General features: G+C 45.0%; 1 protein-coding gene across 3 annotated transcripts; it reads right to left on the bottom strand.

Moving 5' to 3' along the window:
- Window positions 1-1,666: 1,666 nt before the first annotated feature.
- tbxa2r (thromboxane A2 receptor) lies at window positions 1,667-12,937 on the bottom strand. Of its 3 annotated transcripts, none has more exons than XM_030373102.1 (3): window positions 11,007-12,322; window positions 7,377-8,343; window positions 1,667-2,845 (listed from the first exon to the last, which is right to left on the bottom strand). In XM_030373102.1, exons 2-3 carry the CDS (start codon window positions 8,169-8,171, stop codon window positions 2,531-2,533), a joined length of 1,110 nt encoding a protein of 369 aa, XP_030228962.1. In that variant the 5' UTR covers window positions 8,172-8,343; window positions 11,007-12,322; the 3' UTR covers window positions 1,667-2,530. The 3 variants fall into 3 exon arrangements, with proteins under 3 accessions (XP_030228962.1, XP_030228961.1, XP_030228963.1); XM_030373101.1 differs by having other exon boundaries at window positions 11,021-12,322; XM_030373103.1 differs by lacking the exon at window positions 1,667-2,845 and adding an exon at window positions 3,301-4,770 and having other exon boundaries at window positions 11,021-12,937.
- Between the last annotated feature and the right edge of the window lie 5,552 nt (window positions 12,938-18,489).

Raw genomic sequence — 18,489 nt, 5'->3', positions numbered from 1 at the left:
ATTTATTGTATTCAATGAAAGTTCTTGCGAAAGCTTCTCATATGTTATGCTATTTCTTTCTTCATGCAAGTACATTTCAGCCTTTACATTTCACATTAACAGATAATATATAGGTTCTATGACACAAAGAAGTCAAAGTCAAACATAAAATAAGACAAAAAAACATTGATATCCAACTAATCAGTAAATGTAGGGCGTCAACTAACCAAAGGACGAAGATTGTAGAAGCCCTTTGCGAGGAAGAACTACAAAGAAATACAATGAAATTGGTTTCATATACAAACTGTATTATTTCATGCAAAAAATGTATCAAATTAAAGGATGAATACCATCCCAGTTATTAGGCAGGAGACTTTCAGAATTCCAAAAAATCGGAATTACGCTGTTCTCTCCGGCTCTACTTGGAAATACAACTGTTTGACGCGAACTAGCTCGGCTGGCTCGGTGGCGAGGAGGGTGTTAGGGGTTCTGTGAGTGTCCAAAGTATGGATAACCTAAAAAAAGAGAGTGGTACGAGCTGGCCAGACTTTTTTATTTCTAGAATGTATATAGGATGTGATTTTATTGAAAACATAATGGATATCCCTATCCATCACCATCCCTTATTTTAACCTATGAGCCAGTGGACATGTTACACATTGTGACTTTAATGTATGCATTTATACATTAATACTGATAGCAAAGTGCAAATTCAATTATCCACAATCATACCCATTCTGGCCCATATCATTGAGCACGTTAGTGCACTTGGTTTTCTGACTAAGGTGACCACGTTGGGGATGCGTGATAATATATTTAAGTCGATAAAGAATGTCTTCCACAGGTTTTTTAACAGCAGTATTGTGAGTTTAATTTGCTTCAAATCGGAAACGAAAAGCCTCAAAATCAAAACCACATCATAATTATTATATCTATTATAAAAAGAAAATTTCTTGCTAAAATATTTAGCTCGATAAGTCTTCCTTTTCTTTCTTCTTAGGTCACAGTGGACCAACAGTAATTTGACAAATGTATTTGTGGGCAATATCTGGTACAATGTAACAACAAGGATAATACTGTCTGTTTATAATTTTTCATATTTCATATAAGCTGTCCCGTGAAGTCCCTGTTAGGTCAAATGTATGTATATTAGTTGATGGGCTCATGAAGTGAATGGGGGACTGCTCTATCAAGACGAATGATAATGATTTAATAACAGGAGACTCATCCTCGATCATTTGTAGAAAAAACGTGCTTGGACTGCTACGCTAATGCTACGATCCCGCAACCGTCAACAGTCTGTTAATAAGCTATGTCTTCTGAATGCTAGATGGAATGCTAGCAGCCTCGGGTCATCATTTCTGCACCCACAGCTATTCCACCTCCTCTGAAAGGTTGGCACGGGCCCAGAGTTTACCTGACGAAGCAATTCAGTCCTTTCCATTTATCTCCTCTTCTGCGCTTACTCAGCTTAGAGGGAAACCAAACCCTAACAAGTTATTGATAGGTGAAAGATGATTTACTGGGTTACATAGTAGTGATAAGGCTGGATCCTGCTTAAAATCTCGATTTAAATGTACACATTTATTAAAACGTAGGATACGACCATGTAAAGATGGACATAAACTATCCCCCAGTTGTTCATCCTGACTTTTGTGGATTTTGCGTTTGGTTTGTGTGTTTTCCATTTTTGTTGTGGCCCATGCATTTGTGTTGTGTCATCATTTATGGTTTTCCTTTATCTAACACACAAGTTTGTTGTCTAGGCTAAGGGGTCAAAATATAGGCATAAAGACTGTCCATACAATAAAATACACTTATTTCGAAAAATATCACAAAGGAGTTTGGTGAAACAGAAAGGACTGAATAGGGTCAAATTTCCTTCAATGGAGGGGTCAACTAAGGCTCAATCACAATAGACATTCATTCCGCTTGTCAGATAAAGCAAAGTGATTCCACACACAAATAATTCCACAGGCAAAGTAGGGGCAGCTGGCAATATTTACAAGCTTTTTACACACTAAACGATGTAGTGGGGAACCCCCCAGAAAGATCCTCAAATCCTCATAATAAGCAAAAGATTAGATCCTTCGACAACCCTTTGATCCTTCAAGTCCATTTAGGCTGTAATCTCGTCCTTAAGTGGTCAGAAAACCCTGCAGAGAAGTTCGGCAAGGACGTGAGTACAAAAGGACGCGTGTACAAAAAAACATGACTCTCCGAAAATGTATTTTATGCACCTCGACGAGTTTCCGAAGAATTCCAAAGTTTCCGAAGATGAGGACGATGCCGATATTGTGTTGTATTACTGATCAGTCGGATGACCGACGTCGGCGTGATTTCTTTACATCTTCTTTCCACTGAGACCCCCATCGGTCTGCACGACTAGAAGGTTCAGTGACCGAAACCGAAATCACATCGCGCATAAAACACGTCTGCAAGGCTCATCTTCAGTCTCGGGGCCATCCAAAATAAATCAATAAAATCACCTTCTTTTGAAGAAAGCTTCCCTTTCTTAAAACAGTCACGCCTTGTCCCCCCCCCCCAGCTGCTACGCCTGGATGAGGGTGGAGGCGGTGGGGGTGTCGGTGGCGGTGATGGACTCCGGGGGCTCATCCTGGCTCAGACGCCCCCTGGCTCCGGCGAGCGGCGATCTGCGGGTCATCCTGCGCAGCGACGGGTACAGGCTCATGATGGAATCGCGGGACACGAGGAGGCTTGGGTAAAAGCGTTGGAGTACCGCCCGACGGAACAGGATGTACACCCAGGGGTCCAGGATCTGGTTGCAAGTGGCAAAGCGAAGGAACAGCAGTAGTCGCCGGATCTGGAGCGGTCGGCCCGACAACACAGTCTGCGCAATAAACACCTGGCGACGGCAAGAAGGATATAGGGGGGAGAGAGAGGGGGAAAGGGGGGGGGGGGGGGAGACATAGAGATGGGGAGAGAGGGGGAGATGGGGGGGGGATAGGGAAGGGGAGAGAGAGGGGGAGGTGGGGGAGGGGGGGAAATGAGGAAGGGGAGAGAGGGGGCGATTGGGGAGGGCAGGAATATACATAGGGAAGGGGAGAGAAAAGGGGCGGGGAGAAAGGGAGAGAGACAGAGAGGGGGAGAGAGAGAGGGGGGGAGAGGGGAAAGTGAGAGAGACATAGAGAGGGGGAGAGAGAGAGGGGGCAGAGAGAGATGGGGCGGAGAGAGAGGGGGAGAGAGAGAGGGGAGGGGAAAGGGGGAGAGACATAGAGAGGGGGAGAGAGAGAGGGGAGGGGAAAGGGAGAGAGACAAAGAGAGGGGGAGAGAGAGAGGGGGAGGAGCGAAAGGGAGAGAGACAGAGTTCGAGAGACAGAGAAAGAGGGAGAAGAGAGAGAGATTAAGATAGAGGGATAGATTAAAAGAGAAAGTGAGAGTGGGGAAGAGAGAGAGACAGAGAGAGAGGGAGAGGGCAAACAATGGGTGGAGTGGATGGGAGATGGGCGAGGTGGTGAGCGAGGAAAGGGCGGGCGAGTTATGGAGGGAGAGGAACGAACAAAAGAGAAAAACACATTGATATGAATCAAACAGCAGAGGACATGTCCCGTGAGAATGCAAGGCAATAAAAAGGTAACAGGTTGATCTGAAGGAAAACAATTAACGCTACTAAATTTAGCAGAGACACAAAAACAAAAACATATTCAGACATGCATGCACAACATGCATTTACTAGTCTGCATCGCGAAGGGGCGAGGGAAGGAGGAGGCAGGGGGAGAAAAAGTTGGCTTGGCTAATTTCATCGCAGCATTGTTGTGACGGTTGCTAAAACAAAGTTGTTTTGTCCGTCTTTGCTGCGGCTCTCTGCTCACTAAATATGAGGCCATCTCTTTCCCTCTTCTTTCTTACCTTTTCACGGCACCAAAGGATCCCTTTCCAGAAACAGACTCTTATGTCGAGCTTCGTGAAAGATTTAAGATGCAAAACGTCTTATAATAAACGTCATCATAATATAAATATGAATTTATAATCTTTCAAAATGGTGCATCCTAACTACATGCTGGTCCTGAGTTCAAAATCAGTTATTTTATTTCAATGTTAAATATTTAAAATGTATTTGAATCAGGAAACTCTTATGATGATAGTTTTGGGGAGGGGGGGGAGGGGAGGGGGGGGGGGGGAGGGGGTTGTCAGTAGCCCAGTGGAGAGAGAGCAATACGTGATCCTGACAATATTCAACATTTCGGAAAAAATAAACAAAATCGATGAATCAGTCGTTTGGGAATCAAACTAATGCAAACATCAGAGTCGACCCCCAAGACGTCTGAAAGCAGATGGATCCACACGCAGCTGTGCGGTGGGATTCGGACACAGAGACAGATGTTGAATGACAAGCGATGCGTTAAAGGTGACATATTATACCACCGGGTGTGAGTGTGATTAGCCGTTACAAGCCGTTTTGAAAATCGGCCTCTTCTGACATCACAAGTGGGCGTGTCCAACTAGATGTATGCCGGCTTGTAACGGCTAATCACACTCCCAGCTGGTGGTATATATAATATGGGAGCTTTAACGCATGTAGAGCTGTGCTGGGGGCGTTGGGGGGGGTGTGCGAAGCGCAGACGCTGAACATGGAGATGATGGCGTGATGATGGAAGACTTTCGTGTTTAGTTTTTTTTCATGCAATCCACTCGCCTCACTCGGGACTCTTGACACATGATGTAAATCCAGGGATCTAATATCTGATTGCAGGTGGCCAAGCGCAAGTAGAACAAAACCAAGTCTGGGTCTACTGGGTGGTCAGTCGTTGCCGACCCTAGGATGTACGTCTGTGTAGGGGGGGGAGGGGGGAAGGTGCATACTCAGGGTTAGAAAGGCCTGAGAAACACAACACAATCATCAGGGTGAGATTTGGATGGGGGCCATTATACAAGCCTTTTTCTCAAACCAGCATGGGAAGGGGAGCGTCGGACCAGATGTGTGACGGATAGGTTAACCTACCAGCCGATACCCAGTGGACGGTCCCAACCGCTAGGCTGATCCATCCATCACTGTCTACATAAGGGCCCCTTAAGCGCAATTGTGGCTTTATGGGTGTACAGATCCAAGATCTAACATGACAAGATCAACAGATCAGTCGGAAGCAGTGATCTCGAGAGGCCATTTCATGTGCAGGAATCTACCAAGTCGATCTCAACTGAGATCGGAATACAGAGCTAAAACAAACAAATGCTGTACTCATAGCGGAGAAAAGCACAGGCAATATTGTAACTTGAAGCAAGCAACTGTGCTTTGGTTTGATTAGAGGGCAAACTTATCCGTGGATGGTTATTGTTAGACCTGTAGTACCCCAAAACCATTCCCTTTGGTACTTGTTATTATGAATGTGTACAATATATATCTCTGTTTAGAGACGAGAGCAAAGGATAACAACGACACTCAGGGGCAATGTTTGTATACCAATGGCCAATTTGTTTTTCAATGGTCAATTTGGTTTAAGTGTTTAATGAATGTGCAGAAAACCTCTAAGAGCCACTGTTGTTTTAAAATGCTTTCAAGCTGTCACATGATGAAGAACGGGAACATTCTTACCAACGTAGAAATAAATGTTTTTTTCGGCTCACATACAAACACACACACACACACACACACACACACACACACACACACACACAGTATATATACATACACATACACATTCACGCACACACACACACACACACACACACACACACACACACACACACACACACACACACACACACACACACACACACACACACACACACACACACACACACACACACACGAACCACACCACACACACACACACACACACACACACACACACACACACACGAACCACACCACACACACACACACACACACACACACACACACACCCACACACAGGTGCTCATATCTTACGGATTATACCGTGTGTGAGAGTTTTGCTCTTTGTTATCTGCTCATCAGAAAACCAGAGCCTCGTGTGTTCAGGGAACACTGTCATAATCACAACACAAAACCGGGTTCCAATGCAATCACCCATTTAACCAGAACAGCCTGGAAGATATTTTTGCTGTACGCTGTCTCTACCCGTTTAGTCGAAGATCGGTCTTCATTGTCACTTTTGCGGAAACGCTCATCGCAATCACGCACCCTCGACTGGTTTAAACGGACAAGACAGACAAGATAAAGTAGAGGGCAGCAAATGGCACCATTCAATACAATTACAAACCAATTATCTAATGGAGACCAACAGAAGTGTGTAACCACGGTCTCATGTACCACTATGCTGGCGCTAATGTAATATTACATATTGTTACTGTATAAGAACTAAGTACCACGGGGTCCGCGATCCATATGTACCGTGTAATATGAAGACATTTAGAGCAGAGAGAGAGAGAGAGAAAGAGAGAGAGAGAGAGAGAGAGAGAGAGAGAGAGAGAGAGAGAGAGAGAGAGAGAGAGAGAGAGAGAGAGAGAGAGACAGAGAGATGGGGGAGAGAGAGAGAGAGAGAGAGAGAGAGAGAGAGAGAGAGAGAGAGAGAGAGAGAGAGAGAGAGAGAGAGAGAGAGAGAGAGAGAGAGAGAGAGAGAGAGAGAGAGGTTAAGGGAATGAAATACTGAGGGAGTGGTTGGTGGTGGTGGGGGTGTGGTGGTGCTGGTGGAGGGCGGATATCCTCTTTCTGTCTACAACCGGAGATGGACCAGTCTCCCACGGGACTTATCTTCATAAAACACACACACAGACAGGCACACACACAAATAAAAACAAACACACACACACACACACACACACACACACACACACACACACACACACACACACACACACACACACACACACACACACACACACACACACACACACACACACACACACAAACAGACAGAAAAATTGCGCACATACATTCTCACCGGCTACAGTGGAGTGGAAAGTGCTTTGTTGCCAATGCTGGCTAATGGAGGTTCACTAACAAGGGCTCCTTATCTGCGGCTCTTTTATAGCCCATCTGTCAGCACCGGCCCTGTCAGGACGATGGCGGGGTTTTCACAAGAGGGGGGGCAGGTGTACATTTATCCCTCTGAAATGGTGGTGGTCAACAATGAGAGATAAATGATCCCTGAATACCGCAATGTTTGAAATTTAGTGCGATGCACCGTGTAGAATATCAAGCGGAGAATGGAAGAGACGAACTCAGTCCAGCGTGGCGCTTTTTTTTGGCAGGTCTCCGAGTCGAATGACTCAAGTGGCGTGTGAGCTTAATTAAAAAAACAAAAACGAAAATAAAACCGTCTGAGAACCGTCGACGCCAAGCCTGATTACAGAGGAACGCGCGCTATTCAGCTCGGCTCTGACGTCTGCGGTAACGGTTCACCGAACGGGGATCGGGGGGGGGAGGGGTACTCGAAAACCGCCATTCAACTCACCAGCAGGGGGCACCAGCACAGGGTGGCGATCACCATGATGAGCAACAGCTGCACCATCATCTCCACCTCGTAGTCCCGCCGCCGCTGGCCCCTGTCCTGCCCGCAGCACACGCGCACCAGCGTGCCCACGCTCACCGTGTTCAGCACCAAGGACACGGCGATGGACGCCAGGCCCACCGCCGAGAAGAGCAGCGAGAACACCCGGTCGCTGCCCCGCGAGCTGATGTTGATGAAGCACCAGGACCCCGGCGGCTGCAGGTGGTAGCTCCCCACGCCGGCCAGCGGCAGCAGGGCCAGGCCGCCGGCGAACGTCCACACCACCAGCACCATGGACACCGCCCGGCTGCCGGGCATGCTGGCCGAGCGGGCGAACGGCCGGTTGATGCCCACGAAGCGCTCGATGGCCATGGCGGCGCCGAGCAGCAGCGGGCACAGGCCGTAGAACACCATGGACATGCCGAAGAAGTTGCAGAAGTGGCAGCGGGGGTCCAGCTGGCGCCAGTCGAAGCCGGTGAGGTAGTAGGTGAGCACGATGGTGCCGGTGACCAGCAGGCCCATGAAGTCGGTGGTCACCAGGCCGCCCAGGAAGGTGAGGAAGAAGGAGCGCGAGCGGCTGCGCGTGCGCTGGTAGGCCTTGGCCAGCACCACCAGGGCGATGAGGTTGGAGGTGAGCCCCAGGCTGCTGAACACGGCGGACAGCGTGAAGGCCGTGCTGCTTCGGTTGAAGGGGGGCGTGTTGATGGAGTAGCACAGCGGGGTGCTCTCGTTGCCGGCGGGGGACGAAGAGGCGTTCATCGTGGCGGAGGAGGAGGAGGAGGAGGAGGAGGAGGAGGAGGAGGAGGTGGACGGAGAAGGAGGGGTAGGAGGAGGATGGTGATGACTTCAGCCTGATCTCCAAGATGAAGAACAATAAACTACATCCTTGTTGAGTCCGTCTTGGCTCATCTTAAATGTCTCTTTCTTCAGGCTGGAAAATAAAACACAGTGTTCGTCAAATGTCCTTCATGGAATACCAAGCGTAGAGAATGAATAATTAATAAATATAATAATAAAAATAAATAAAAGGAGGTATGTTGGAAGATCAGTAATACTAGGGGTAGCACTTGTCGTCATAGTAGTGGTCATAAAAGCGTATATCAAATAGAGCAATATCAATTGTTTGAACAGCTGTGTCTTCTTTTATAAAATACATTCATACTGCGAATGAATTGGATAAACATTGTTTTTTGTAAACCACCTATGTGGCTGAAACATGGCATTAGATTTGGTGATACAGCATATAACTCCTTTGCAGGAACGAATGGAATGGTGAGAAACGATCTAAGGTAGCGATATGCATCACAGAGGAAAATAACAAGAGATGCGAACCAAACAGCCACATGACTAACAGAAGGAAAGAATGAGAAGGAAATGCTTTTGCGTCAACATGCACTAATAGTTACAGGAAGAACTGGCCAAGTATGCGTTTCACCTCGACTGAAATGACAAACGGTCACAGAAAAGCCCCAGTATGCATTTCAGTTTTAAATCAATATTTATTTGTTGGAGATTTGATCGATGGGTATTTGTTCACTCACGCTCTGATGATGCAAGCAGGGATATGACTCATAACAAACCGTAAGGATGATTTCATCCTGGAAACCAAATGTATAATCAACTATTTTCCACACACATCTTTGTGAATTTCCACACGGAGTAAATGGGAAAAGGAGGGTCACCTTTTGGGGATCAGAGTGCAAAGAGAGAGGATGCACACATTCAAGCTTTGACCTTCTGAGAGTCCCATTAGCACGAGGGAACTCTGAAATCAATACATCATATTCCAACCTGTCTCTGACATATGGTTTCCCATTTGAACGAATGGGTAAGCCATAGAGCTTTACTGTAATACACAACAAGCTAATACCCAGGTTTAAGAATGTCAGTATGTTAATTGATGTTGCAATTTGTCATTCTACACTGAGGGAACAATAAACATTAAACATTCGGGGCTTGTGACAGGACATAGGCCTAATCTTTGGTGTTTTTCTATTAAATATGTTGTCCATCTGTGCTCGAAGATCTGACTTTGTGCTCTTCCTCTTCCATGTGAGCTTATGGATAACGGCTGCATCTCTGTTTGTCATTGTGAGACGCCAGCAAAAGTCAAACATGTCTTTGGTGTATTTGTACAGGGCCGCAACAAGATACTGGGTAAACACTATAACGATCATCCACAATACACACACTAGTGACCTACAGTGAACACAGGTACAGGTTCATCTCAGGCCATCTTTCTCATTCATACCAGTTAGGCCGTTCTTAAAATCATTGCAACCCCAACTTTTCACATTTTTGTCAGCAGTTTCCCACGAAACCATATGTATTTCACTCAGGGCCGGATTAACAATTTTCTGTGCCCTGGGCAACAAGGCTCTAGGGCCAAATCCTGGGCCCCTATACTATAGGTACAGATGGGCCCCCCTGCGCCAGGTTGTTGACGGGGGGGGGGGGGGGGGGGGGTCCGGTTTCCACACTAAACCCAAAAAAAAAAAAAAAAAAAAAAAAAAGTTATCAAGGAACCCCTTTCATGTCACGGGCCCTGGGCAAGTGCCCAGTTGCCCTAATGGTTAATCCGGCCTTGATTTCACTCAACCCCAAGGGTAATGGAATGAAGATTACATTCCATTAAATACGGACAACATAGATACGCAACAACAGATCTACACTAGCAGAGCTGGGGTCCACTACAGTCTGAATATATCTATGACGTATGCGTGTGCTGTGTTTTAACCAGCCACCAAAAAGAGAAAAAGTGCTTGCCTTGGCGTGGTTTTGACAGTTCTGAGAGTTGCTTGGTTCCTAGCTCCGAAAAATTGTGGAGTTTTACTAAAGTAACAACCTTTGGAGACCATTACTGGTGATTTGTATTGCAGATGCTTTTATCCAAAGGGACTTAGTGATATCAGACACATGTCGTTAAGGGGTGGATAAGGGGTACCACATACCACATGAGGGGAAGTTAACCAATTTACTTCTGGATGGGTGTCAAACATCTTCACCCAATTCAGACTTAAATCTCCTTTCAAATTGTTTTCGTATCAAAACATATCATCAAACATCAGCAGTCCTGTGACCTCATATGCATGCACCTGGCTACAACCTTTAAATGTTTACGAGTATAATACCACTGTCTCACTGTTCTGTAAATAGGGTGGGCAATAGCATATACTTCAATATTTACAGGTAGGCCTACACACTTTAGTTCAATACTGTGATCACTTTCAGCCCAGTTAGACACTTTTTTTTTAATCTGTTTTCAATTTTCCTTTGTGCCGAATCAAATCCAGATTATAACAAACTTCAAAGGCAAAAAAAGAGAAGACATTCCAACACAGTGGAAATTAACACAAAATCATTGACAGGAAAGTCTTTGAGGTGTCAAATATTGGACATGGAAAATAACAATTCTGAATAAAAAACAATGTATCAATATAATCTGATGAGCATGGTGCGACTAATTAGTTCCTCATTTTTTTATCATACTTAATCATTATTATCTCTTGCAAGAGACACACGCTCCTGGCTCAGACACGCAATTATACCTACATGGAGGCAGAGTTCCATAACCATAATTTAAAAAAAAGTTACCTTCTCGTACGAACCTTTCTGGAGGTCTTTCAGCGACCGACGACCGCGTCCGTTCTTCATCTGGCAGAGCACCGCCTCGTCGTGCGCTGAACGCTCCCTTTTTTAGCCAAACCGAAGCCCTTGTGTGTTGTGACCGCCGCGGACACGCGCCTTGCTGTCTACACGCATCTGCACGGTTGCTGATTTGTCCCAGTCTTAAAAAAAAGGCTTGTTGCAGGAGTTTGAACACTCCCCCAAAATAACAGGAGGAAGAGGTATTTACACGCATACGCAGGGGACGAGGAAGAGACTAGACCAGACGAAAGTTAAGTAGTAGGTCTAAGAATAAAGCAGCCTGATGCTGTTGGCTCTCGTTCAAAAAGGTTTTTATGTCAATGTATGGGATAAAATAATTTCTCTTCAATACAGAGTTATTATCGTCCTCGTCTGAAGTACTTCATTAATTAAACATCTGCAAAGCAGATTCAGGTCTACAAACCCGAAGTTGAAAGTGACCAAACATTTCCATATTTATCCCACACACTTTTCGTAAATAGACAAAGCCCGAATCGGAAACGAAATAAAACACTTAACTAACTACAGCCTTCTCAAAAATTTTGTTTTTCATATTCATCGGGCCATCCATGATCTGAAAAGGCTGTAACAAAAGAAACAGCAATCTCATTTGGAATCTCATCATTTGGAAGTAGGCTTAATTCTCGTACACAAACACCTACACTGCCTACACTGTTTTTCAGCATTAAAGAGCCATTCGATTGAGCTTAAAGATCCCTCTATTACCGTTACCTGCTCTTTACAGTTTGCATGCAGAAGAGGTCATAGACAATATTGTCCTTGCACCTTTCCTATTTTTCCTCCTTGTCCATTCATCTCCATCATTCCATTTCATTCACCTGCCAAACACCTCCAGACAGAACGCTAATTGGACAGTTACAGCTAATGAGGCTGCTTCCTTTGGCAGGATGGTTTTTATCCATCAATGGCCGATTACTGAATTATTCAGTCCGCTGTCAACAACCACTCGGCCGTCAACATTATCACACGGACATCCCGTTTTACCGGAATACTCTAATGTGAAGTGCTGCTTCGGCTTTTCACGCAGCCTAATGGCCAGAGAATCTGGGGACAGAACATTGGGATGCCTGGGGACTTGGTATCCCCTCTAGTCACTGAGCAAATCCCAATATTCTCGCCCAGCTGCTTTCCATTTGTTTGTCAGTACATGGATGATGATTCAGAGGCTGCTGTATATCAGACGCGGGACAGGAGCTTAACTGTCCAGGAGGAACCGCGGAACGTCCCAACTTCAACCCCCCGCTCTCTTTAAACCGTTAAAAGAAAAAACTGGACAAAAAAGGAGAAAGTTTCCTGTGATTTATCACAGCAAGGGACCTCGTTGCTGCATGTGTGCCATTAGTCACACGCAACAACCAAGTCCTTATTCAACCTTCTAGATTAGGATTAATGAAATCTATTAGTAGCGATGCCTCAGGAAAAATAAGTAAACATCCATTATATTAGGAACAGCAACATAATGCCAAAATACATGGCACTTGAACACATTCTTTGGGGGAATTGAACCTCTGAGTTCTTTCATTGCTTTGCTACCAGACTGTAGGCCTGTTGGAACTGAAACGGGTCTTGACCCTGCAGTGATCTCAGACTCAACAAACGTGCATCATGGTCACTGTGTCAGGGTGATTTCCGTTGAACATTATGCATTCCAGCCCATTCAAACGGACTTGTCACGCCTGTCTGTGCCAAGGCAATCGTGCAACCAGACCAACGACAACAAGTTCACATCCCACTGACTCAGGAACCCACTCGACCAGAAGGAAACCGCACAACAATTGGATAGTTCTGGCGCAATTACTTACTGATGAATTCATTTGACAATCCAGTGTCCAGTGTCTCTGTGTGTCAGCGTCCGAGCGACGGATCCACCAAGCCTCCGCTGCCGGTCGGTCGGAGCTCAGGGTGTGGGGGGGGGGGGGGGGGGGGGGGGGTTGCGAGGAACAAGCAGACAGGCTCTGCTTAGTTTAACTAAATTGGTCCATTTGGAAGGTAATTGCATTCAGGGACAGGTGCCAGGAGCCTGGAGTCTGCCTGGCCAGAGCCGTCATCTCAGAGCCAGCAGGCCGATGAGTCTGTCTCTCATCCTGGCATCGCCCTGACGACCAGGGTACCGCGATGGGAGGAAGGATGGGAAGAGACGAGGACTGAACCTCTAACGGAAACGACAGGTCACATCTGCCACACTTAACTACACAGCCTCTTTAGCTATATATATATATATATATATATATATATATATATATATATATATATATATATGTTTATTTATATATTTATACATACATATATGGGTTTAGTGTGGATGATGTTTAATTGAATATTATCTAAAGGCTAACATTATGTGTGCTTTAAAAAATATCTATTAATTGTCTAACCATCCCAACACCAATAAATAGAAACACAATTACTTTTTTAAATTGCTCCTCCTGAATATTGAAAGGGTAAAGAGACAATAATATTACAGCTAAATGACAATTTGACATTGTAACACACAAAGTGTTACGGTGTGTGTGAGACGCAGACACACACACGCACACACAAAATAGCAAAGTACAATAAGTGTTGACGTTAAAAGTCTGGTTTGATATACTTCCCTGAATGTGAATTTGTGCTGTCGTCTCAACATAAATCACGTCGATATCAAAAAAGTTATAAGACACTAGGCTACCAATAGTGACAGTAAACTGCAATCCAAATCAGACTCATCCACACAGCATTTCCAGATCTTAACTCAACCGGATAATCTTTTTAATCGTACTAGCCACAGGCAGATCATTGCCACTTTCATCTAAAGCAGAGCAGCAGTGGCCTGTATTTATCCACACGAGCTCCGGAATGACTGGAGACAAAAACCAGAGCCTCCGGCCCCCTCTCCACACACACACACGGATGAACTGAGCTTGAACTCCCATGGACTGTCAGAGCACTACTACGTATCTACATCTAACCGCGCTTCACGCTACCGTTCAACACACGACACACAGACCGTCTCTACCGAAACGTCGAGCAGAACGACAGGCAAGCGTCTGCTACTCTTGTGTTTTTAGCGGGAGGGTCAAAGGAAGCAGGAGACAGACGACGGAACGCTCACGCCAAAGTCTCTCCTCTCATTCCAAAGATATCCATCCTGACAAGTTGTGACAGGAGCGAAGAGGCCGTTCACTCGAGTTGAGAGTTATGGCTCAGCCAACACACCAGGCCACGAGCAGTGTTGTGTGAGTACAGCCCATGTGAATAGCTCGTCAGGGCTCTGGCCAAGGCCTTAATCAACAAAAATGGGAGAAATATTGATGGGTTTTCAGATAATATATTGGCAGTAAACCAGTCTGCATTACATTTTATGGAGAACATATCACATTGAATTTAATCACATGGCGATCATGAGAATTATCATGACTGATGGTGGAATCATGTTTCACAGATGAACGACAAGATGAATTCAATCTCTTGCAAATCATAAGGACATTTTAACTGGTTTTGGTAAAAATTGGGGCAGCCTCACAGCAAACCGAGAAAATTGCAAACAGTGTCACACATGTAAGAAATGGAACCATTACAAAACATGTTGCAGATCTACATAGCAGCACCATAGCACACAGAGACATTTACATTTTTATTTATTTTTTAAATGCGTCATTGATCCTGAACGAAATGGAGGACTCTGCATTAAACCCATCACTAGCTTCACTAGGAACAGTGGACGGCCCTTGGCACCCGCAGGAGTATTAACCTAACATAGATGTGTTTTTTGAGCACCTTGAGGAAACCCACCTGAACACTTGGTGAGTCATTCCATTTTGACGAAATCACAATGGAGGAGGTTGACACAGCAGACTCACATAAAAGGAGAAAAGTGAAGCACTCACCACTGTCCACTTCAACGGCAAGCCCGACAAAATGAATGTCGATAGAGCAAATGCAACGTCATAGCATATGATGCATTCAAACTGCATTCAAACGAAAAGAGAGGAAATAGACTGTTGAAGAATCACCAACTTGTTGGCATGTGGAGGAAATCAGATTAACACTGTGGCTTCAGTTGTCCTGTCATGTCACCTAGCAGGCCAGCCATATGCACTACAGTTATACATGGCGGAGAGAAAGCAGCGTTCAAACACATGGGCTTAGTAACACTAAACAACGAATGACAATGCCAACCTGCCTCACCAGATTTTTAATGGAATATGCTGATCTCTTCAAGGTCAAACTTGGTAGGCTACCAACCACATACTCTCATACTGAAACTTGATCCATACAGCACGTCGTCTGTCCAGCACGCCCATGTCCGGCCCTGCAGGACAGAGTTATGGGCGGAGCTAGACAGGATGAAGGACCTATCAGCGCTGTTTCTGAACCAACTGAATTATGGGTATTATGAGGGAGGAATCCTTATGAGGGCTCCCTAAACAGTTATTCCCCAGTCGCTACAGAGTAAGCACGCAAACATGATTCACAGAGGACACCAACGCGTGGAGCCTATGTCGGAGGCCGAGGCAAAGCGCTTTCGTCCACCATCAGAGACACTGACAATGCAACACTCTCATGCTCTGTGTGAAACGGCAACAAAAAAAAAACCAGCGACAGAACCGCACAGTTACAGATCTACGTGGTCTAGAGTGGCCACAGACATCCTGGAAGGGAACGGTAAACATTATCAAGTGCCTTGCGGTATCAAATCCCGGACCAACTCAAGGACATCACAGCAACATCAATCATCGCAAAACTGAAACGACATTGCTTGGCCCATGGGTCACCACATAAACTGAACTCATATCAGACAACGCTAACACAACTCATGTCGCGCTAGTATGCTGAATCGCAAATACAAAGACTGAGTGTGTCAGGCCTCATTGCTCATCATTACTGTACATGATGCAGGGCTATAAAATGTTGTAGTTCAAATTTTGTTGGGGAAAATGCTTTATAAATAAGAACCACTGTGTAATATATTGGGTTATATGAAATGCCATTCCTTAATTATTTTTCCATATCTATAGGCATGTATCCAAACATTCTTTGTATAGTCATTGAAATGTAATTATCAGGTTAGCCATGTTCTATTTTGCACAAGGGCTTCAAGCTAAAGAGAGGACGTAGAGGAATCACAACAGGCCATTATGTACTCCGATAGCAGCCACCGTACTTGCTACTGTGCATGGGCGGACATCACTCTCTCCTCAGGTATTCAGTTGGTCATGCTGAGCTATTAATAACCGTTATGTTATAATAAATACTATTCCTGTTTTACAAGTAATCCCTCTGCATGGATTTTTTTGTAAACATCCTCTGGCCGAAACAGGATATGATTTTCTGACATTTTACCTTGTGAGTGCCTGGCTCAAAGGAACTGCAGACATTGAACCTCAGCGGGGATTGTGGAACAGTCACCCTGTGGGGTCGTCTTGCTTCACAAAGACAGCTCTGAAGTGATGAGGCGGAGTCGCATGGCCGACGGCAGCTAGCAAGACAGGATTTCGACCCGCAGGCGATATTCAGAACCCAAGTCCCTCGACCAAATCTATTAGCTATAAAATATCCTTAATTAATTTTGTTCTCTCCAGTGGCTCTCCACTTCTTTTAAACCCTCTAGTACGTGGAGAGTCGGTGCACGTCACTGTCTGACGCCATACTTGACCCGTGTCGCCATACTTGACCATGTACGGTAACTGCATAGCAGAGGACATAAAACGATGTTTGCATCTTCTGGGAAATTTCTGAGTCACATTCGCACGCTCCCTCTGTCGTTGTCCCCGAGAGTTAAAGAAAGGTTGATTCATAGGAGGAAGGGCATTTCGGTGACGGGTATTCCTGGTCAAATTTGATAAATTCAACACGTAAACAAACAGGAAGACAGTCTAGCCTGAGGTCAATGTAGAAAACAATAGCGGTGCACACACACACTCACACAAAAATACAGATTGACCTTTTACTTATTTATTAATCCATAACCACATAGTTTACCTGCAGCGATTTAAGATAGGAGCTGTAAATGAAAGTAGACACACTAACACACACACTAACACACACACTCTCTCTCACACACACACACACACACACACACACACACACACACACACACACACACACACACACACACACACACACACACACACACACACACACACACACACAATACATTCATCTAGTCATCTAATGGCCACATCACAGCTGCAATTAAGTGCCGCTTGAACAACAATGCAAGTAATTGCGTCCATTACCAAATCAAGGACAAGTCAGTTATACAATATGGCATAGAATTTTTTTATTTATTTAATATATCTTCTTAATGTAAACAATTTCTTTGTGTGCATTAGATTCACCATATCCGTGGCATTTAACGCAGAAGGGCATGCAGATATGCAAGGCGAATTTCACCCCTGAAAATGTCAGCACGAAAAGTAATGAAGTGTATGTTCTAAACATGAAGTAGAGAGTGGAGGACTCTGAATTCTGCCGCTACAGATTCAAAGATCTGCTGAATGTGGAAAAACACAAACGGAATAGGCTACATGAAAAGAGAGCGTTCAAAATGGCAGAGGTAGCTCGCTGGAGGGAAAGCCGTTAAAAGCACGGCACAGATATCAACTCAGGCTTATTGCGCCATGCCGGGGCTGGGGCTCAGTCCTGTTCGCACGCAGCGACTTGGGTTTGAATCCAGCCCGTGGTCCTTTGCAGCATGTCCTCCTCAATATTTCCCATCCCTTCCTGCCTATTTCACTCAATCATAAAGCATAAAAATGCAAGAATAAATATTTAAAAGGTCCGCCAGTGAAAGAAGTAACGTCAGCATCACATGCTTCTAAATGATTTTGAATCATAGGGGTCAATCCTGGGTTAATAACAATGCTAGTCCAGTGAAAAGTAGGATAAAAGTAAACCCCAACCTCTGCTGGCCAGTTGACTTTTATCCAAGGCATTTCACCTCCCCTTCTATGGGCATGTGCAAAACAAAGACTAAGCAGTATTTTGGTTATAAACAGTGTTTGCTAGATCCGGGAGAGTTGGGAATTGTGCGCTGCGTTGGGTGAGACCGATTCGGCTAAACTCGATCTCTGAAATATGCCACAGAGGCAGAGAAGAACCCTGCACATACGAGGACCTAATTGGCCCCCTGGGTATTGCACTACATTTACTCTCTGAAGAATGGAAAACATGTGAGAAAGAAAAGCACAAGCCAAAACTAGCAAAATACAATGAATGTCACTCTCTGCAAATGTTGAATTAGTTGGCGTAAACCTATTCTCTTGTTTTGGTTTTGGACTTTTTTCTTGTTTGCAGAAACACCCGAGTAAAAAACTGCCGCTGTCTTGGCAACTAAATGTAATTTTTGTCCAGCAGAGAGCAGCAAAGCCACATGGCAGAGCCAGAAGGACTGTTGTCTCCTTAAACAATTACTGATTACTTATTG

The sequence above is a fragment of the Gadus morhua genome, chromosome 12, assembly GCF_902167405.1.
Source record: "Gadus morhua chromosome 12, gadMor3.0, whole genome shotgun sequence".
Taxonomy (NCBI): Eukaryota; Metazoa; Chordata; class Actinopteri; order Gadiformes; family Gadidae; genus Gadus; species Gadus morhua.
The sequence above is the reverse complement of the archived record's forward strand: the minus strand, read 5'-3'. Positions and strand labels throughout refer to the sequence as shown.

Coding starts and splice junctions, on each gene's coding strand:
- tbxa2r (XM_030373102.1), bottom strand. CDS start 8,171: ATGAACGCCTCTTCGTCCCCCGCCGGCAACGAGAGCACCCCGCTGTGC. Junction 2,846..7,376: donor TGTGCTGGTGCCCCCTGCTG/GTGAGTTGAATG, acceptor TGCCGTCGCCAG/GTGTTTATTGCGCAGACTGT.